This window comes from Myotis nattereri (assembly GCF_964212035.1).
Source record: "Myotis nattereri genome assembly, chromosome: 3".
In the NCBI taxonomy this organism is placed as follows: Eukaryota; Metazoa; Chordata; class Mammalia; order Chiroptera; family Vespertilionidae; genus Myotis; species Myotis nattereri.
Window position 1 is genome coordinate 198,230,189 of NC_138077.1, and position 22,456 is coordinate 198,252,644.

The window sequence follows — 22,456 nt, forward strand, 5'->3', positions numbered from 1 at the left end:
CTGTTATGAATTGTAATGTAAATATCTGATATGCAGGATGGTCTTAGGCGACCCCTGTGAAAGGGTCATTCGACCACCAAAGGGGCTGCGACCCACAGGTTGAGAACTGCTGATCTATGTTATATGAAATTTTCCTTCACAGAGAATGTTATAGAACAGTGATTTACAATCTTTTACATCTCATCGCACACATAAACTGTGTATTTGCAGATCTTAAAAAAAAAATAGGCCGAAACTGGTTTGGCTCAGTGGATAGAGCGTCGGCCTGCGGACTGAAAGGTCCCAGGTTCGATTCCGGTCAAGGGCATGTACCTGGGTTGCGGGCACATCCCCAGTGGGAGATGTGCAGGAGGCAGCTGATCGATGTTTCTCTTTCATCGATGTTTCTAACTTTCTATCTCCCTCCCTTCCTCTCTGTGAAAAATCAATAAAATATATTTTTAAAAAAAAATAGGTGTAACTTTGATTCATTCGTATCAGATGGCTATTGTTATGTTGGCTGTTGTCATTTATTTATTTATTTGACAATCTTAAGGGAAAAGAGGTCAGTGCCCCTGACTAAATAGTCAGGTATTGCATTTTTAAAAATTCTTGTGGCATATCAGTTGAAAATCGCTGTTATAGAGAGATACCAATGTAGTTTTTTTTAATTAAAGAAAAAGTTGAAACCACCAGTGTCTTCTGCAACATCAGTTTTAATATGCAGCTTGCAGTGTAGGTCTTCTTTGGTTAATATGACTACCTGACCCATGTTTTTTCATAAGATTTCTTTGTTTTTCATGGACTATTCATCCTGAGAAAGTTGTGTGTGTGTGTTTTTTAATATATTTTATTGATTTTTTACAGAGAGGAAGGGAGAGGGATAGAGAGTTAGAAACACCAATGAGAGAGAAACATCGATCAGCTGCCTCCTGCACACTCCCTACTGAGGATGTGCCCGCAACCAAGGTACATGCCCTTGACCGTAATTGAACCTGGGACCCTTGACTCCACAGGCTGACGCTCTATCCAGTGAGCCAAACCGTTAGGACCTGAAAAAGTTTTAATGTCAAAAAGTTAAGATCGAACTGTTCGTTTTTAATCTCCATAAGGAAGAAAAGCTTAATGAGTAGTGTCTTAATCTGGATGGTCTTTAGAAGAAAGGGTATTCAAAGTTTTCTATCTTGCTTCTCATCTTTAGTCCACCATTAAATAAGTTATCTCTAGCAAAGTGAGTTGAGTATATTTAGACTCCCCAGTTATATATATATATGTGTGTGTGTGTGTGTGTGTGTGTGTGTGTGTGTGTGTTTAAATTTTATTTATTTTTTAATTAATTTCAGAGAGGAAAGGAGAGAGAGAGAGAGAAACATCAGTGATGAGAGAGTATCATTCATTGGCGGCCTTCTGCACACCCCACACTGGGGATCAAGCCACAACCCAGGCCTGTGCCCTGACCAGGAACTGAACAGTGACCTGATTCATAGGTCGATGCTCAACCACTGAACCATGCCAGCCAAGCTGCAATCTTTAAAAATAAAAAAAAAATTTTCCCCCCAACATGTTTTCAAACAAGAATTTATAATGAAATGTAAAAGTCCTAACTTAAATGTAATGATATAAACTTCTAAAGTGTCTATAAACAAAGAATGTGCCAGTATAAAATTTAGAAAGTGATAGTTAACTAAAAATTTTTGTGTTTACACATAATCCTATCCTATATAATAAAAGAGAAACATGCAAATTAACCACCCCTCTGTTACACTCACCAGCCAATTAGTGAGTATGCAAATTAACCTGACAAAGATGGTGGGTTAATTTGGATACACAGGCACCAGGCAGCCGGGGTGGGGAGGTACTAGAGGCCTGGTGCATGGATTCGTGCACCAGTGGGGTCCTTAGGCCTGGCCTGCAGAGAGCAGGCTGAAACCAGCTCTCTGACATCCCCCAAGGGGTCACGGATTGTGAGAGGGTGCAGGCCAGGCCGACGGACCCCTCTGGTGCACAAATTCGTGCTCCAGGCCTATAAAAGAACAGTTAAATATTCATTATCTCTACCATCTACTTAATTCCTGATGCTTTAAAGAACCTCAGTAAATGCCCTGACCAGTTTGGCTCAGTGGATAGAGTGTCCGCCTGCAGACTGAAGTGTCCCAGGTTCGATTCCAGTCAAGGGCATGTACCTCCGTTGTGGGCACATCCCCAGTAGGGGGTGTGCATGAGGCAGCTGATCAGTGTTTCTAACTCTCTCTCTCCCTTCCTCTCTGTAAAAAAATCAATAAAATATCCTATCTAATAAAAGAGAAACATGGTAATTAGCGAACGACTGCTACCCTTCCCATTGGCTAATCAGGGTGATATGCAAATTAACTGCCAGCCAAGATGGTGGCCGGCAGCCAGGCAGCTGGAAACTAAAATGAGGCTTGCTTGCTTCAGTGACGGAGGACTCCAAAAACCTGCCTTGCCGGCCTCTGAGCTTGCAGTTTCAAACATTGTAACAAATATAGAAGCTAAACAAAACCCCAGAAACCTGCTTTCAGCCGGCCAGAATCTCGGAGCTGGAGTTATACATTGTTTCGATTATAGAACCCAAACAAACCAGATACCTGCTTTCAGCAGCAGAGGCCTCAGAGCTGGAGCCAGAGCTACAGCTGGCCCAGAATAAAAAAAGAAAAGGAAAAAAAGGAGCGGTTGGGAGCTTCAGTCACTCGCCAGCCTGAAAACAGCCCTCAGCCCCTCACCCAGACTGGCCAGGCACCCCAGTGAGGACCCCCACCCTGACCCAGGACACCCTTCAGGGCAAACCAGCCGGCCCCAACCCGTGCACCAAGCCTCTATCCTATATAGTAAAAGGGTAATATGCCTCCCAGCACCGGGATCAGCGGAGCCAAGAGCCCTCCCGGCACCAGGATCAGTGTGACGGGGCAGCGCCCAAACCCCCTGATCGCCCTGCGGCTCTGTGTGTGATGGGGCGGGGCCACAACCTCCCTATCCGCCCTGCTCTGTTCGTGACGGGAAGGCGCCCCAACCACCTGATCAGCCCTGCTCTGTGCCTGATAGGGGGAGCTCCCCAACCCCATGATCGCCCTGCCACTCTGTGTGTGACAGGGTGCGGCGCCCCAACCCCCGTGATCGGCCCTGCTCTGTGTGTGACAGGGCAGCGCCCCAACCCCCTGATCGGCCCTGCTCTGTGTGTGATGGGGTAGAGCCATAACCTCCTCATCGGCCCTGCCCTGAGTGTGAGAGTGGCGGCGCCCCAACCCCCTGATCAGCCCTGCTCTGTGGGTGATAGAAGGCAGCGCCCCAACCCCCACCCCACGGGCCCTGCTCTGTGTGTGATGGGGTAGAGCCATAACCTCCCTATCGGCCCTGCCCTGAGTGCGACAGTGGCGGCGCCCCAACCCCCTGATCGGCCCTACTCTGTGAGTGACAGGGGGGAGCTCCTCAACCCTCTGATCGGCCCTGCTCTGTGCATGACGGGGGGAGCTCCCCAACCCCCTGATGGGCCCTGCTCTGTGCGTGACAGGGGGCAGCGCCCCAACCCCCTGATTGGCCCTGCTCTGTGGGTGACGGGGTGGCGCCGCAACCTCCCTATCGACCCTGCCTTGAGTGTGACAGGGGGCGGTGCCCCAACCTCCTGATCCGCCCTGCTCTGGGCATGACGGGCCAGCGCCCCAACTCCCCAATCGGCCCTGCTCTGAGCCAGACCAGGTGCTGCACCTAGGGATTGGGCCTGCCCTCTGCCACCCGGGAGCAGGCCTAAGCCAGCAGGGCGTTATCTCCCAAGGGGTCCCAGACTGCGAGAGGGCACAGGCCGGGCTGAGGAACCCCCCTTTCCCCCCCAAGTGCACAAATTTTTGTGCACTGGGCCTCTAGTATTTAATTAAAAAAAGAACCTCAGTAAATGGTTGGTGTGCAGATGTAAATATTTTATTTATTTACTAGTGACCCATCACGTGAGACCCGGGGACATACATACACACACACACACACACACACACACACACACACACACACCATGGGACTGCCCCGAGTCCTGGAGTGCCACCCCAATGCCCCGCCTCCAGGCTGTACCCCCATGGTGCACATGCGGGGCCACGGAAACCCCAACAGAAGTTGTGCAAAGCAGCCACCGGGACCCCCTGCGCCCCCACAGGGCCACAGGAACCCCGGTGGAAGCTGTGCGAGGCAGCTGCCGGCCACACCCTCACTGTGTGCATCACCATCTTGTGCTGGCGTTATGGCATGGGGGTCAATTTGCATATTACCTCTTTATTATATAGGATTATTTTTTAATCCTTACCCAAAAATTTTTTTTTTTAATATATTTTATTGATTTTTTACAGAGAGGAAGGGAGAGAGATAGAGAGTTAGAAACATCGATGGGAGAGAAACATCGATCAGCTGCCTCCTGCACATCCCCTACTGGGGATATGCCCGCAACCCAGGTACATGCCCTTGACCGGAATCGAACCAGGGACCTTTCAGTCCGAAGGCCGACGCTCTATCCACTGAGCCAAACCGGTTTCGGCAAGAATATTTTTTTTAATAAATCTTTATTGTTCAGATTATTACATTTGTTCCTCTTTTTTCCCCCCATAACTCCCCTCCTCCCAGTTCCCGCTCCACCCTCCGCCCTCACTCCCCACCCACTGTCCTCATCCATAGGTGCACGATTTTTGTCCAGTCTCTTCCCGCATCTCCCACACCCCTTTCCCCCACAAGAATAGTCAGTCCATTCCCTTTCTATGTCCCTGATTCTATTATGATCACCAGATTATTTGTTCACTTGATTTCTTAGATTCACTTGTTGATACATGCATGTTTGTTGTTCATAATTTGTATCTTTACCTTTTTCTTCTTCCTCTTCTTAAAGGATACCTTTCAGCATTTCATGTAATACTGGTTTGGTGGTGATGAACTCCTTTAGCTTTTCCTTATCTGTGAAGCTCTTTATCTGACCTTCAGTTCTGAATGATAGCTTTGCTGGATAAAGTAATCTTGGTTGTAGGTTCTTGGTATTCATCACTTTGAATATTTCTTGCCATTCCCTTCTGGCCTGCAAAGTTTCTGTTGAGAAATCAGCTGACAGTTGTATGGGTATTCCCTTGCAGGTAACTGAGTTTCTTTCTCTTGCTGCTTTTAGGATTCTCTCTTTGTCTTTTGCTCTTGGCATTTTAATTATGATGTGTCTTGGTGTGGTCCTCTTTGGATTCCTTTTGTTTGGGGTTCTCTGCGCTTCCTGGACTTGTAAGTCTATTTCTTTCACCAGGTGGGGGAAGTTTTCTGTCATTATTTCTTCGAATGGGTTTTCAATATCTTGCTCTCTCTCTCATCTTCTGGCACCCCTATAATTCGGATGTTGGTAGGCTTGAAGCTGTCCCAGAGGCTCCTTACACTATCTTCGTATTTTCAGATCCTTTTTTCATTTTGCTTTTCTGGTTGGGTGTTTTTTGCTTCTTCGCATTTCAAATCTTTGCCTTGATTCTTGCGCTCCTCTGGTCTGCTGTTGGGTGTCTGTACAATATTCTTTATTTCAGTCCGTGTATGCTTAATTTCTAGTTGGTTCTTTATCATAACATCGAGGGTCTCATTAGATTTCTTGAGGATCTCACTACATTTATAGGTGGCTTCTAGACAGTTCTTAAGAGACCTTAAAAGTGTGGCTCTGAACTCAATATCCTCCATTGACAGTTTTGTCCTGTTTCTTGGTCTCCGCATTTTTTATGCTTTCTTGGTGCACCCCCTAGTGGTCTTTGTGCGCAGTCTTGTTGTAGTTAAGCCTTGATTGTTGTTGGCAATACCGGGGGTGATTTGACCTCCAGGCTAACTGGCTATGAGAGTCCACTGTGTCTGCAGTGGGAGAGCTTCTGTGCTGGATCTCTAGGGCGGTGCTAATCTAGTGTTTGCCTCAGGCTATCCGGCAAATGGCTCTGTGCAGGGCTTGGGTGGGGCGGGTCCCCGGGGGATCTACAGGGCGGGCCGGAGAGAGCAGTTATGGCTGCTCTCAGTTCTGTCCCTAGGGGCTCTGCCTCACAGAGTCCCAGCAACCGCTGCAAACCTCGGAAAGAAAGCTGCCTTCGAGTTCCGACCGAAGCCAGACAGTCCCACCTCCCCCGTCCGAGTCTGGGTCCCTAGAGACTCGGCCGGATCTGGAGCTCAGAGTCCGAAATTCTCTCCCGATTGAAAACAACAACCGCGCCCTCCGCCTCCAGCCCGCTCCGCGTGCACTCCGCACCTTAGTATTTCACTTCAGCACTGCGCCTCCTCTGAGTCTGGGTATGATATTCTCTTTCCTCCTAGTTGTAGAATTTCCACTCAGCCAGCCTTCCTGGGGTTCTGGATGATGTCCGTTCCGTCTTTTAGTTGTTTTTTGAAGTGGTTGTTCGAGGCAACAATCTCCGGCGTTAACCTATGCCACCATCTTGGTTTTCCTCTATCCAAGAATATTTTGAGAGAGAGTAGAAGGGGAGAAATGAAAGGGAGAGAGAGAGAGACATCAACTAGTAGCCTACTATATGTACTGTGACTGGGGCCATGGATCAAACTTGCAACCCAAGTACCTGCCCTTCCGTTCATGGGCTGATGCTCTAACCACTGAGAAAACTGGCCAGGGCTGTAGATGTAACTATTTAAGAATAAACTTTATTCTGAGGAAAGCTAGCATTTCTTCCTAAAAGAAAGGGAAAACTTTTGTTGCTGTGATTGCACTAGCTGCTTAACAAAATGTGTCTTAACCTAATCAGTGATTTTCTTTTTCCTTAGGATTATATGCGTCAGGCAGGAGAAGTGACATATGCAGATGCTCACAAGGGACGCAAAAATGAAGGGGTGATTGAATTTGTTTCTTACTCCGATATGAAAAGAGCTTTGGAAAAGTTAGATGGAACTGAAGTCAATGGCAGAAAAATCAGATTAGTCGAAGACAAGCCTGGTTCTAGACGGCGCCGGTCCTACTCCAGGAGCCGCAGTCACTCCAGGTACTGTTGATGTCATTATGTGTTGGAAATCACTATAAATTCATTAATGAGAATATAAATAATATATTTTCTTTCTCCTGTTGAATTCTCAGGAATATAGTTCTTCAATAACTCAGAACTTTGAACTACATATTTATTTGTAAAGCTCTTGAACTCTTATGTCATGAATACAAATAGAAGTAAAGTCCTTTCTCTGAGGCAGGAATCAGTGACCTTTCTCATTTCTTCTTGGGTCCCCATATCATACCCTCACTGAGGGCAAACATGGCCACTAACTGGTCCCTTGATTACTCTCCCAGATGCTCTAGCTACTCAAGTGTGGAGACTTTGTCTTTTTGCCTTACTCAGCAGCTGCTCTGCATATGGGCCAGGCACTTGTGAACAAGGTAAATATAGTCCATGCCCTCATGAACTCAGTCTAGTGGAAAAAACAGGCATTGAACATTGTGCCAAGTATGCCCAAGGAAATGTACAGCACAACCAGTCTGGAGAACAGGCAAAGGCTTCTCTAACAACCCACCATAGAAACTGAGCTCTAAAAGATAAGTTGGAGATGATGGGCAGAGACTAGGTCCACACATTGCAATCATGTCTCTTAATTCTCCTTTTTTTTCTTTAAATATAGTTTTATTGATTTCAGAGAGAAGGAGAGAGAGCTAGAAACATCAGTGATGAGAATCATTGATCAGCTGCCTCCTGCACGCCCCCTGCTGGGGATCAAGCCTGCAACTCTGGCATGTGCCCTTGACCAGAATTGAACCCAGGACCCTTCAGGCCGACACTTTATCCATTGAGCCAAACCGTCTAGGGCTCTTTTTTTTTTTTTTTTTTTTTAAATATATTTTATTGATTTTTTACAGAGAGGAAGGGAGAGAGAGAGTTAGAAACATCGATGAGAGAGAAACGTCGATCAGCTGCCTCCCGCACATCTCCCACTGGGGTTGTGCCTGCAACCCAGGCACATGCCCTTGACCAGAATCGAACCCGGGACCCTTCAGTCCGCAGGCCGATGCTCTATCCACTGAGCCAAACCGGTTTCGGCCCGTCTAGGGCTCTTAATTCTCCTTTTAATCACTGATATGTCCTCCTTTACCTTTTTTATTTTCCATGCATTTAGTTGTTAAAGAAATTATCTATTTTGAAGATTTTCCGATAGTTGAGATTTTGCTAATTGTGTCCTTGCGGTGTTAACACATTTTTTTATCTTATTCCCCATATTTCCTATAACTTGTTAGATGTTGAGGCATTTAGAGTAAATTCAGGTGTCCTTCACAAGTAGTTCTTTGTACTTCCTGTTGCCTCACTTATGTGGTGTTTGCCTGTCCCACTTTGAACGATGGTTCCATTATCAAGTTCTGCATCAACATTTCACATAATAATTTTAGCATCTATTGATAATTATTACCTAGAGCTATTTGTTGGTGGTTACAAAATGATGACTTTCTAATTTTTTCATTCTTTCTGTATTTAATGTTATACTTCTATAAAGGATAATTTCCCTCATCCATACTTTTGTTACCCTCAAGTAGTTTTTATAGGAAATGCAAACTGAAAATTTGATATTTTTATTTACCAGCTTTCAGAATATTAAATATGCCCTAGTAACCCCCAGAGGTGATAAGGGTGGTCATTTAGCATCATTTTGAATGTGTTCTTGGATGTTTGTATATTTAATGTTTTGTCTATTGCAGCCATAATTTTTTATGCTCAGAATGTTATGTCTTTGGTCATTGAGAGCTTTTCAAGTTGGCTCCTGTTTCAGTATCTTTTTGTTTGGATTTTGTGTGAATATGCTTTACTAAATATTTTTCAAAACTTTTGTTTTAAATATATTTTTATTGATTTCAGAGAAGAAGGGAGAAGGAAAGAGATAGACACATCAATGATGAGAGAGAATCCATGATCAGTTGCCTCCTGCACGCTCCACACTGTGGATCGAGCCCACAACCTGGGCATGTGACCTGACCAGGAATCAAACCTGGGACTTCCTGGTTCATAAGTGGATGCTCAATCGCTGAGCCACACTGGCCAGGTCCCCAAAATTTTTTATGATCATTTTCAAACATAAAGTTGAAAGAATAGTTCACAAACACCATATACCTTCCAGCTTCAACCGTCATTATTATTTTTTCATCCTCATCCCAGGATATTTTTTCTCATTTATTTCTAGGGAGGTTCAGGGGGAGGGCGGGTGCATCATATGAGAAAGACACATCAATAGGTTGCCTACTGGGGCTGGTAAACCTGAAGCGGGTATGTGCCCTTGACCAGGAATCGAACTAGGGGCCTTCAGTCCTGGGGTGATGCTCTAACCACTGAGCAGCCAACCAGGGCAACTTGTCTTTTTTGCTCTGTGTATGTGTATTTATATACACTCTATACATTTATTTTGTTGTAGTGTTTGAAAGGAAGTTGTAGAAATTATGACACTTGGCTCCTAAATACTTAAGCATGTGTCTCTAAGAAATAAGGATAACCACACATCTATTTTCTAATCTAAGAATGTTGATAGTGACTCTCTAAAGTTCTCTAATGTCCAGGCCATATTACAGTTTTCCCAGCTGTTCCATGGATGTCTTTATAGCTGCGTTTTTTCCTTACCAGGATCTAGTCTTATTGTCATGCATTGCAAGGAGTTGTTAGGTCTCTTTGGTCTGAGGCAGTTTTTCTACCTTCTTGTCCCTGTGACATTTACTTTTCTTGATTTCTAATACTATCCCACATTCTGAATTTATTTGCCTATTTCCTCTTGGTATCACTGAATTTGAACTTTATCCCCTGAAGTTCCTGTAATCTGGAAGTTAGATCTACAGAGGAGTCAATGAGGTGAGATACAGGTCAATTTTTGGCAAGAATCCTTTCATAGATGTTGGTGCCCAGCAATCTCTGAAAGTTTGCCTCTTTCTATCATGATGAGATGTTCTGAGCCCATTTTCTTATTCTGTTGTTTCCCCCACTGAGCCTAAAAGGCAATGATAAGGAGAGTCCACGTGAAGGGAACAGATTAGATGGGTAAAGGCAGAAGTGTGCCAGGTGGCATCCCGGGAAGCTGCTATGGGAGCAGGGGAAGGGGGCGGAGGCAGATAGACTGGAGAAGAGGCTGAATTATCATGTAAGAGGATGAAGGAGTGAGAAGAGTCAAGGGTTGCTGTGGTTTCTAGCATGAGGACGTGGGTAAATAATGGCAGCATCTGTGGAAATGAGGTTGGAACCCAGCAGAGTGAGTTCAAGATTGGAGTTGCTCAGTTTCAGGTAAGCCATCCAGGTGGGATATTTGTGAGCAACTTGATCTGTGGACCTAGAGCACAAGGAAGAGTTCTCTCTCAGCATTGTGCCTGAACAGTCAGTGCCATACATAATTTTTTTATTGAAAAAATATCTTAGTTGACTGTCCTCTAGGCTTTTGTCAGCAAGTATTATTAATATATTTTTTTTCTCTCTATAGGTCTCGCTCTCGAAGCAGACATTCTCGTAAGAGCAGAAGCCGAAGTGGCAGCAGCAAAAGCAGTCATTCTAAGAGTAGATCTCGGTCTAGGTAGGTCTTCCTTGTATAAGTGGAGGGGTTGGACAGGAAACACCCGTACCATTTGCCACATTGATTACAGTCATGTTACCAGTCTTATCTCATGCCAGTTTCTCCAGATCTAGACTGGAATCCTGGGTATTCAGCAATCATTGGCCAGGCATTATATTGTGGGGCAAGGTTCCACGTCCCTTCAACTTTTCCATCTGATGATGAGCATCAGGCATGGAGTTGTATGTGACTTTCACATCACTGTCTTCTCAGGTCTGGCTCCCATTCCCGGAGCAAGAGTCGTAGCCGCAGTCAGAGCCGCAGCCGGAGCAAGAAGGAAAAAAGCCGCAGCCCCAGCAAGGACGACAAGAGTCGCAGCCGTAGCCGCAGTGCAGACAAGCGCCGCAGCAAGAGTAAAGACCAAGCTGAAGAGAAGATTCAGAACAACGACAATACCAGGAAATCCAAGAGCAGGAGTCCCAGTCGGCATAAAAGCAAAAGTAAAAGCCGAAGCAGGAGTCAAGAGAGGAGAGTGCAAGAGGAGAAGCGCAGGAGCAAGAGCAAGGAGAAGAGCCGGAGTCAGGAGAAAGGCCTCCGCAGGAGCAGGAGCAAGGGAGGCAGCAGGAGCCGCAGCAGGAGCCGCAGCAAAAGCAAGGATAAGAGGAAGGGGAGGAAGAGAAGCCGGGAGGAGAGCCGTAGTCGCAGCCGCAGTCGCAGCCGCAGCCGCAGCCGAAGCAAGAGCAAGAGGAGCCGAAAACATGGCAGCAAGCGAGACAGCAAGTCAAGCAGCAGCAGCGAGAAGAAAAAGAAGGAAGATGCCGACCGCTCCCAGTCCAGGTCACGGTCCCGCTCGGTGTCAAAGGAGCGGGAACGTGCCAAGTCCGAGTCTGGCCAGAGGGAAGGTGGAGGGGAGAGCAAGGATGCTAGCACCAATCAGGAGACCCGGTCCCGGTCAAGGTCCAATTCTAAATCCAAACCAAATCTCCCGTCAGAATCACGCTCCAGATCAAAGTCCGCTTCAAAAACCCGATCTCGGTCCAAGTCTAGATCCAGGTCTGCATCCAGATCACCTTCCCGGTCTAGATCTAGATCCCACTCAAGATCCTAACGGGCTACTACCACAGCTGGAACTACCCGAGAAGTTTTGTACATGTTTGGTAGCCGTAGCACAAGTGATTGAAGTAGAACATACGTCACTGCTGTACATTTTTAACTCCCCTAATGGTGTGTCTACAATTGTTAAATCTAAGTGCTTCCTCTCCGTAAAGCCTCCTGGCGCCAGGCCTTCCTGCTCGACTGAAAACAATCTTCTCTTTGAAAACCCCCTTTCCTCGTGGTCCACAGTAGAATATCCAAAATGCCTTGGCTTTCAGGCCTGGCATTTCTTACAGGGAGCTCAGTACCTGGACGAGTCTAAGGCTGGAATGATGACATAGGTAGGTATGGTGAGTTCAACCATTTTTGCCCTTGAATTGATGCCCTTTGATGTATGCCATTTAGTGAAAGTGCTAAGTCTTAAGTTTCCTACCACTTTGGTTTCATATTTTTGGACTTACAAAGTTGTGAATAGCACAGTCAAGGAAAATTGATATCTGCAGTAACCCATAGGAAACAAACTCTAGAGTTCCATATTCTGGTATTGTGATTATATTGTTTTATATTAAGAAAATAAAAGAAAATAATTTTTTTTAATTTTATTTTTCCCCGTCTTGCAAAGTATAGTGACCCCTGTTTCCATTAAATTTGAATAAAGACTATTTTTGCTTGACAAAAAGTTCATGGTGCTTAAATCAAAGTTGTATTTCCTGATCTCTCTTTATACCTCTTAGCATAAAAAGTTCAGTGTATAATGGCTCTTTGGTTTCTTAGGATCATGGGTAGGGAGCCAACACTTTTTCCTAAAGGATTTTTCTCACCCAACAGCATAAAAGAATTTAGTTTCTCAGGAATTTATAGTCCTTCCTCTCTTAAGAAGCATATGACCAAGCTGATGAGAAATGAATCATTTTGGGAACTTGGAGCATCAGCAGATAAGTTCTTCATGAACATAACTTTCTTCTGTACTGTTTGAACTAATGGCCATGAATCTGAAGTGGCATGCCTCATCACCTTAGGATTTGGACGAAGAAACCAGGAAGAAAAACTGCTGGATTAGCTTCATCCCTCATTCTCTGCATTACTTGTTTGGCCCAGTTCTGTACGAGGTACCAGAGGTACAGTGATTCCAATCTGGCCTACATCCTTGAGGGACTGTTGAGAAGCCAGAGGACCATCATCACAAGCTTTAGGGGAGAGAGCCACTTTTTAGACTGCTGCCTGACAGTGTACAAGGGGCTAGATTTAAAGTTCTGTCCTGTTGTCTTAGATCATACCCTGTCGGACACACTCAGAAGGCAAATCCAAGAGTGTTTCTTGTCCTCTTGGAGTTTGTGATCTGGTTGCAAATGATAAACATCACCAGGATAAAGTGAAAATTCAGAGAATGGAGTTTTAACCTCCTCTGAATTCAGTGATGTCTTTTAGACTGAACTTTTGGAAATGGGGGGGTGTGAGGCATTCCTGTGGAAAGACACTTCTGTGAGCAATACCATGTAATTAGGAAAGCATGGGACAGGGTGCCCAATGAACCTGGAGTTTGAGAATAGGGGTAAGAAAAGCAAGTTTGACAAGATGGATTGGGTCACAGAGGGCTTAATATACTGGGGCGGGGAGTTGGCCATTGTCCTGTGAGTGTTGGGGGAAAATACTTGGACAGGAGGATGTGGGCTGAGCTGTGCTGCAGGAAGATCTGAGAGATCAGTTGCAGGGAACCCAGCACTTTGGGGGATGCAGTGATTGCAGATTGTTTGGGACCTGAACAAAGGCAGTGACCACAGGGAACAGAAGAAAAGATCAGCCATTGACCTGCAGAAAGGAGGTGTCCGAGGTCATCCAAGATGGGGAAGCCTTTCTGAGGAATGGGAAAGATGAAGGTGAGTGAGTTCAGTTTTGGAAACATGGAATTTCCCAGAATAAAGGTGAATTGTTTTGCCCAATGTAATAGTGATAAAGCTAAGATTAATTTCTACAACAGACTGTGCAGCCAAACCTAGGAACCTCAATCTCCCTACAGCTTTCCCTCCATCCTTGGTCGTCATGACAAGGTAATGACTCCAACCAATACAATTCCCACTGCTTTGGATCTTGTGTGGTCTCCCGTAGGTAACAAGAATTCCATATTCCCTGATTTTATCCCTGGAAGGTAGGGCCATTTCTTTGGGCATTTTTTTCTTTCACAAGTTCAAACTATAGATTCACCTTAATTTCACTGTTTCTGACATAGCAAAAATTTATTTTCCGAATTCTCTTCCAAGCTTTGTTCCTATTCATAGTTAACGTCATTTTTCTTTTCTTTTTTTTAAATATATTTTATTGAGTTTTTACAGAGAGGAAAGGAGATAGTTAGAAACATCGTTGAGAGAGAAACATCGACCAGCTACCTCCTGCACACTCCCCACTGGGGATGTGCCTGCAACCAAGGTACATGCCCTTGACCAGAATTGAACCTGGGACCTTTCAGTCCGCAGGCCGACGCTCTATCCACTGAGCCAAACCGGTTTCGGCAGTTAACGTCATTTTTCATATAACTTAATAAATTGTCATTTAATGTCATAAGCATTGGAAAGTTCTCACTTAGATATTTACAGCACATTAATTCTAACCAATGAATTTATTAGCACGTGATCCTTCAATACAACAATCTGGAAATTCCATGTATATTCATACAAGAGATTTGCAGTCATTTTTTCCCTAGCAATTTTTAATTCCATTTATATTAGATTCTGAAAAGGAAGAGGTAAAAATGAAATTAAGATTTGGAAACGCTTGTGTTGGGTTCCAAATGTGCACCAGAGATTAGTATTTTGCATGCACGTTTTTCATCTTGTTCTCACACTGCCCTGGGATCAGTATTAGGCTCACCTGCAGCTGAAGAGGCTGCAGTACAGTGTCCACCCACCCCCCACAGTGTTAATATGAATGCTTCTATAGGCCAAGCTCTGTTCCACAACATGAATTAGCATATGTGTTTTAGTTATAATTCCAGTTTGGTCCTGGAGAGTGTCCAAGTAGCTTCCGCTTAACCCTGCCACCATTTTGGAATCTGGAAATAGCATATGAAAGAGACCCACAAGGCCCCTCCTTCTCGTGGAACTTCTAAAACATGTTGCTTGGCCCGTGATGGCATCAGTACTGAGTGCCTCCTGTAAGCCAGATAGTGGGCCAAGCTGTTCACTATCTTTGGCAAATCACTGCAAGGAATCGCCTGCCACCCCCTAGTAGGAGGTTTCTAAATGCAGCGCTTGTTCTGGCTGCATTATTGTCCCTTGACAGTAAATTGAGCCAGAGATGGCAGTAACATTTGAGGCTACAGTTAGGTAATGCTTGCCCCACCCACCCACAGTCCAATGGAACAAAGAGGAAGGTGAATGAGAAATGGCCTAAGTTTTTATTTACTTGCCTACCTGTATCTACTATATAAGCAAGGTGCTTTTATGTACATTATTGTTTTAAAAACAAACTCAGGTGAATATTTTGTCCAATGTAACAGCTAGTGACTAAGATTATTTTCTAGATTTCACTGGTTCTCCACTATAAAATTTCATCATTTATGATACAGTTATATATAGGAAGACATTTGCTTGAAGTCACATAGGATTTGAACTCCAGTTTAAGTCAAGCAGAGTTTCCTCAAGAATGAATCTGCTTTCCTTAAGCAAAAATTTAAGTGGCTGCAGGACAAAGCCACCAGCCCACTGCTGTGAATAAATTTTAGTTGCTCTGTCATTTGATGAAGGCTTGGGAGTGGCCATTTGTCCAAGCCCAGGTCATCATTCCACATCCTAGGTGCCAAGGGGCGAAGGGATGAAAGATGGTTTATTTTAGCTTCTACAGCGGGAAATTGCATTAATGCCCACAAAATACACTCATGGGGAATTTTCCAAAAAGGAGCAGCCAAAGAAATACAAAGGTCCACTATCATTCGCTCTGGATGCTCAAAATCTATACCCTTCTTTCTATACTTAACCTTTCTCCCCTATCCCTACCAAAAAAGAGTGGGAGACTAAATAAGACCAAAGAGCAAGGATGATAGAAAACAGTATCAAATGTGGTAGATACTATCAGTAATCCCTTCAAATGTCAGGTAGATAAAAGACTACCAGGGGATTTTTAAAAAATGACCCAGCTCTAAGTTGTCTAAAGAAACCCAATTTTAAATATAGAGACACTACCTGGCCGGCATGGCGCAGTGACTGAGCATTGACCTATGAACCAGGAAGTCATGATTCGATTCCCAGTCAGGACACATCTGGGGGTTGTAGACTCATCCCCAGTAGGGGGCATGCGGGAGGTAGTGGATCAATTCTCATTGATATTTCTATCCCTTTCCCTTTCTCTTTGAAATCAATAAAAATATACTTTTTAAAGAGACATATTAAAAAGGAGAGCCCTGGCCATTGAGCTCAATGGTTATAGCGTTGGCCCACTCACTGAAGGGGCTTGGGTTCAATTACCAGTCAAGAACAAATACTTGGGTTGCAGGTTTGATCCCCACCTTCAGTCAGGGTGAGTGTGGGAAGCAACCAATCAATGTGTGTCTGTACCTTCCCCCCACACCCCCTTCTAAAAACCAGTGGAACAAATGTCCGCCTTGGGTGAGAATTAAAGGGGGGTAGGGGGTGTCATGGAAACACTAACAAAATAAAGCTGTATTAGCTATATTTCAGACAGCAGACCAGAGCAAGAAAGAGGCATTACATGACGATAAAGGTAAATTCTGCAACGAGATATAAAAAATCCTTAATGTGTACACTAAACAACAAAGCACCAAATACACAAGGCAAATGATAAAACTGCAAGGAGAAAGCCAAATTTACACTTATAGTTGAAGACTTCCACTTTCTATCAGTAATTGACAGATCAGGCAGGCAGAAAATCAGTATGGACAGTTGAACTGAAGAGTACCATCAATGAACATCTTGACATTTATAAAATAACAAGAGCATATACATTCTCAGACCACATCCTGGGCCATAAAACAAGTTAACATTTAAAAGAACAAAAATCATGGCAAGTATGCTCTCAGACCACAGCAGAATTAAACTAGAAATTAACAACAGAAAGATAGATGGGAAATCCCAAGATACTTGGAGATTTAACATGGGTCGAAGAAGTCTTGAAATATTTTGAGCGAAATGAAAATGCAGCTTATCAAAACTTGTGAGATGCAGCAAAAGCAGTTCTTAGAGGGAAGTTTCTAGTATTCAATACACCTAGTTGAAAAAGAAGAAAAATCAATAGTCTTAAACTTCTGCCTTAGGAAACTAGAAAAAAAAACAAGTCCAATGTAAGCAAAAGAAAGAAAAATTAGAGCAGAAATCAATGAGATTGAAAACAGGAAGTTTATAGGGAAAAAATCAACAAAACCAAAGCCGATTCTTTAAGAAAATTTATAAACTTCTAACCAATAATAAAAGACAAAATTACTAATATCAATATGAGAAATGAAAGGGACCATAGTATTGATTCTGTGGACATTAAAAGGATAAAAAATATTATGAACTTTATTCCCACAAATTTGATAATCTAGATGAAGCAGAATGATTCCTTGAAAAACAATGTATCAAAAGTAATAGAGAGAGATAATCTGAAGAGGCCTAAATCTACTTTTAAAAAGTTTATCAATAATAACTTAAAACAGAAAGCACCAGGCCCACATGGTTCACTGGTGAATTCTACCAAATATTTAAGGAAGAAATACCCATTTTCAATCTCTTTTCAGAAAGTAGAGGCAGAGGAATACAAGATACTTCCTTTCTTTCACCAGAAATCTTGTACATATTTTGTTAGGTTTATACCTAATTATTACATTTTTAAGGGTGTTAATGTAAATGGTATTATCTTTAATTCTGAATTCCAATTGTTCATTGCTATATATAGGAAAGCAACTGACCTGTATATTAATCCTCACTCATTTTATCAGACCAACATTACCCTAATACCAAGACCAGACAGACATAAGAAAGGAAAAGTACAGACGAATATTCATGAGCAAAGATTTAAAAATCAACAAAATAGCAAATAGAATAGAAAATATAAAAATAATTATATACCATGACCAACTGCAATTTATCACAGGTATGTAAGACTAGTTCAATATTCAAACACCAATTAATGTAACCCATCACAAGAACAAGGTAAAGAAGAAAAATTACATAAGCCTACCAATAGATGCAGAAAAAGCATTTTTAAAAATCCAACACTCATTCATGATAAAAACTCGGCAAACTAGGAAGTTTTCCTCAAATCTACAAAAGACCTACAACTAAAATCATACATAATAGTGAGAAAAGATGTTTTTCCCCTAAAGTCAACAAGGTAAGGATGTCCCCTCACACTATTCAACATTGTATTGAAAAATCTTAGCTAATGCAGTAAGACAAGAAAAGGAAATAAAAGGTACACAGATTAGTAAGGAAGAAATGAAACTATTTGTAAAGTGATATATCAACTGTAGAAAATCACAAGGAATCTAGAGAAAACTCCCAAAACTAAAGCAATTACAGCAAGTTTTCAGAATATTATGTTAATATACAAAGTCAATTGTTTTCTATGTACAGCAATGAAATTAGAATTTGAAGTTAAAAACTATCATTTGCATTAGTACCCCCCTGCCTCAATGCAATACTTAGGTATAACTCTAACAAAATATGTACCAGATCTCTGGTGAAATAAGTCAGAGATCTAAATAAATGGAGAGAGAGTCCATGATGATGGATAGAAAGACTCAGTATTGTTAAAATGTCACTTCTTTTCAACTTGAACCATAGATTCAATGCAATCCCAATCAAAATCCCAGCATGTTAATTTGTGGCTATCAACAAACTAATTTTAAAGTTTATATGGAAAGGCAAAAAAACTCAGCCAACACGTATTGAAGGAAAACGAAGTCAGAGGGCTGATACTACTCAACTTCAAGGCTTACTATAAACTTCAGTAATCAAGACAGTGTGGTATTGGTTAAAGAATATACAAGATAGTTTAATGGAACAGAATAGAGAGCTCAGAAATAGACCCACACATAAAGGTGACTGATCTTGGGCAAGGAGCAAAGGCAATTCAATACAGAAAGGATAGTCTTTTCAACAAATGGTGCCAGAACAACTGATCACCTACACAGAGGAAGCTGAATCTAGACACCTATTGTACACCTTTCATAAAAGTTAAAATAGACCCAAATGTAAAACAAGATAACCTATGAGGAAACCTAGGTGACCATGGATTTGGCAATGAATTTTTATAACGCCAGTAGTAGAACAATTCATGAAAGAAAAGTTCAATGGAGTTCAATCCTATTAAAGACTTCTACTCTGTGAAAGGCACTGTTAAAAGAGTTAAGTCTGGCCAGTGTGGCTCAGTGGTTGAGTGTTGACTATAACTATAACTATGACTATAACTATTGGGAATTCACTGTTCAATTCCCAATCAGGGCTCATGCCCAGGTTGCAGGCTCAATGCCCAGTAGGGGGCGTGCAGGAAGCAGCCAATGAATGATTTCCATCATTGATGTTTCTATCTTTCCCTCTCCCTCTCTGAAATCAATAAAAATACATTTCCTTTAAAAAGAGTGAAAAGAGAAGTGACAGACTGAAAGAAAATGTTTGCAAAACATGTATACAACAGGACTATCCAAAGAACTAAAATTCAACAATAAAATAGCCCAGTTCTAAAATAGGCAAAAAATCTGAACAGACACTTCACCCAAGAAGATATACACATGGCAAATAAGCATGCATATGAAAATATGCTCAATATCATATGTCATTAGAGAATTGCAAATTTTAAAAAGAAAACAATGAGATGCCATTACACACCTATTAGAATGGCCCAAACACTGACAACACCTAATGCTGATGAGGCTGTGGAACAAGAGGAATTTTTCGTTGCTGCTGGAGATGCAAAATGGTACAGCCACTTGGAAGATAGTTCGGTAGTTTCTTACAAAACTACGCATAATCTTACCACCCAGAAATCATGCTCCTTGGTATTTTCCCAAATGAGTTGTGTTCACACAAAAACCTGTACACAGCCCTGGCCCTTGTGGCTCAGCTGATTGTCGTCCCAGGCACCAAAAGGTGGTGGGTTTGATGCCCACTCGGGGCACATACACAATTTGCAGGTTTGGTCCTTGGTCCGGGAGCATTCGGGAGGCACCCGATCAATGTTTCTCTCTCTCTCCCTTCCCCGCTCTAAAATCAATTTTTTTAAAGAAAGGATGAACCAGACATGGAACTTGTCTTTAAGAAACTTGAGCTAGTTACAGAGACTTTTTAATGCTGAAATAAAAATTAAACACAACTTAATCCATGCTCGTTACAGCCATACAAGGACTTGAAATGCAGATGCTTCACTTCACCACCACCAAGCCAGGCAAGTCCAAGAGACACAAACCTCTGCGTGTAGACGGACACAAGTGCGCAGGCCATGCTGGGCACCAAACCAAAGGCATGTACACGGATGTCCTTAGCGGCCTTATTTGTAACAGCCCAAAACTAGGATCAAACCCAAAGTTTTCAAACGTAGCATGAATAAGTTGTGGCACATTCTGTAACAGAGCACTACATGGATGACATGAACAAACTGTGGCCAATAAAGCCACATGCGTGACTCACACACATAAAGAAGCCAGACACACAGGAGCACCAACCTAAACTCCACATACATAAACTTTAAAACACGCCACACTAAAATGTCGCTGTTTAAAAAACTAAACCAGGGGTCCTCAAACTATGGCCCGCGGGCCACATGCAAATACAAATATTGTATTTGTTCCCGTTTTGTTTTTTTACTTCAAAATAAGATATGTGCAGTGTGCATAGGAATTTGTTCATAGTTCTTTTTTAAACTATAGCACGGCCCTCCAACGGTCTGAGGGACAGTGAACTGGCCCCCTGTTTAAAAAGTTTGAGGACCCCTGATCTAAACTGTAGAGTGCCCTGGGCGGTCCCAGATCTACCTCCTGCTTCAACAGTGTTTGAACAGAACAGACGCAGGCTTCCTCCAGCCTCCGGCCACCCTGCAAAGTCTTTTCCAGTCACCACCTTCGGAACCTCCTCAGCCACCCTCAGCTCTGAGACCAGCCAACACTGTTTTGTTGTTGCTGCTGCTGCTGCTGTTTTTTCCCCTTAACACCTTATTGCCAAAAACCATGAGCTCCCAAATTCGTCGGAATTATTCCACCGAGGGCGGGGGGGGGGGGGGGGCTGCATCTGCGGCCCCACACCTACCTCTCTCTGCGTTTCCATTCCGACTGGGACCAGGTGGCTCTGGAGGGCTGGGCCCCTCTTCCGAGAGCTGGTGAAGGCATGGAGGGCGCTGAGCAGCTTGAAGATGTGAAACCAGCGCGGCGGCCGCATTCTCTCCAGGACGCGCTGAAGCCCCCCAAGATGAGGGGGCAAAACTCAGGGCCCATGGCAGCCGCCCTGGCCTTGGAGAGGCACCTGAGCCAGGCCCCGTGGAGCTGCCGCCCTGGGTTCCACCCGCAGACCCTCAGCTCCGGGGCTTCCTGCAGAACCACTTCCGGGCAGGAGGTGAACCTCACCCGGAGGATGGGCAACACCTGCCTCACCCCGGAGGCTGCCGGCCCCCAGGCTGGGCCGGGGAGCGTCTCCTCCGGAAGCCTCCCCCTCAAGCACCACCAGGGCCTTTGGAGCCCAGAGGCCTTTGAGGGGCCCCTCTGCTTCCCCTGGTGTCTGGCTTTGCCTGAGCTTCTCCCTGAAACCACTGGCCATTCTTTTCACCACCTGGAGCCGTCTCCCGTGCATGGGACCAAATGAAATACAGCTTTTTGCAGCATCACACACACACACACACACACACACACACACACGCCCCTACATTACAGTATTAGAGGTCAGAACAGCATGTTGTTTTGAAGGGAGGGAAGAGGTAGTGGTTGGAAAGGCCCATGCGGGGCCTTCTGGGGCCTGGCCCTGTCCTGTTTCTGGCCCGGAGGGGCCTAGATGGGAGGCTGCTTTAGGAAAGTGGACTGAGCTGGACACTTAGGTTTTATGCACTTTCCTGGAGGTATATTCACAGTAGGCAAGTGGAGATTTAATCAGATCCCATCAGAATCAAATTCCTTTTTCCATAAGCTAGAATACTTATCCTTAAGTCACACTTTCCCTGGTGTTTCTGAGAGGCTATTAAGAACCTCGGCGAGTCCTAAGGAAATGCAAGTTGGAACAGCCGTAAGGTATTACTTACACCCGGTATCTATTATGAAGCTCCCTCCCCCAGCAGCCCCACTGATTCTGGCCATAAATCACCCAGAATGAGAGAAATCTGGAGGAAGCAGCTACCTCCCACTCTCGGGCATTCACCCTGAGGGGACGACTCAAACAAAGAAAAGAGCACCAAGTACAAAGGTCTTTCTTTATATTTAAAAACATTTTTTTTTTTTGTTAATCCTCACCTGAGGATATTTTCTTATTGATTTTTAGGGAGAGTGCAAGAGAGAGGGAAAGACAGCAAGAAACATCCCTGTGAGAGAAACACATCGATTGGGTACCTCCTGCAGGCACCCTGACCAGGGCCCAGGCCGGGGAGGAGCCTGCAACCAAAGTACATGGCCTTGACGAATCAAACCGGACCCTTTGGTCTGCAGGCCGACACGCTATCCACTGAGCCAAACTGGCCGGGGCAAAGGTCTTCCTTTACATATGCCGTCATTTATAACCAACATGGAAGCCTCCCGAGTCAACAAGAGGGCACTCACCAAACCCGGGCTCCCGCGTCCACTCAGGGCCATTCTGCACCCGCCGGATTGATGCCCCCATTCCTGAATTTATTCCTATGAGAAACCTTACAACGGCTTAGATATTAAATATCATTGAGTGAACCATCTTTATTGGTTAGACTCGAATTGCTTGAAAAGAAATGAAAA

At 44.0% G+C, this 22,456-nt stretch overlaps 1 protein-coding gene across 1 annotated transcript in view; it reads left to right on the plus strand.

The window, feature by feature from the left end:
* SRSF4 (serine and arginine rich splicing factor 4) overlaps positions 1-12,259 on the plus strand; it is a 31,288-nt gene extending 19,029 nt beyond the window's left edge. Inside the window, exons 4-6 of the mRNA XM_081087829.1 lie at positions 6,745-6,959; positions 10,405-10,494; positions 10,747-12,259. Of these exons, the coding sequence (XP_080943955.1) occupies positions 6,745-6,959; positions 10,405-10,494; positions 10,747-11,581 (1,140 nt within the window). The 3' untranslated portion in view covers positions 11,582-12,259. The remainder of the gene's footprint in view (positions 1-6,744; positions 6,960-10,404; positions 10,495-10,746) is intronic.
* Positions 12,260-22,456: the final 10,197 nt, after the last annotated feature.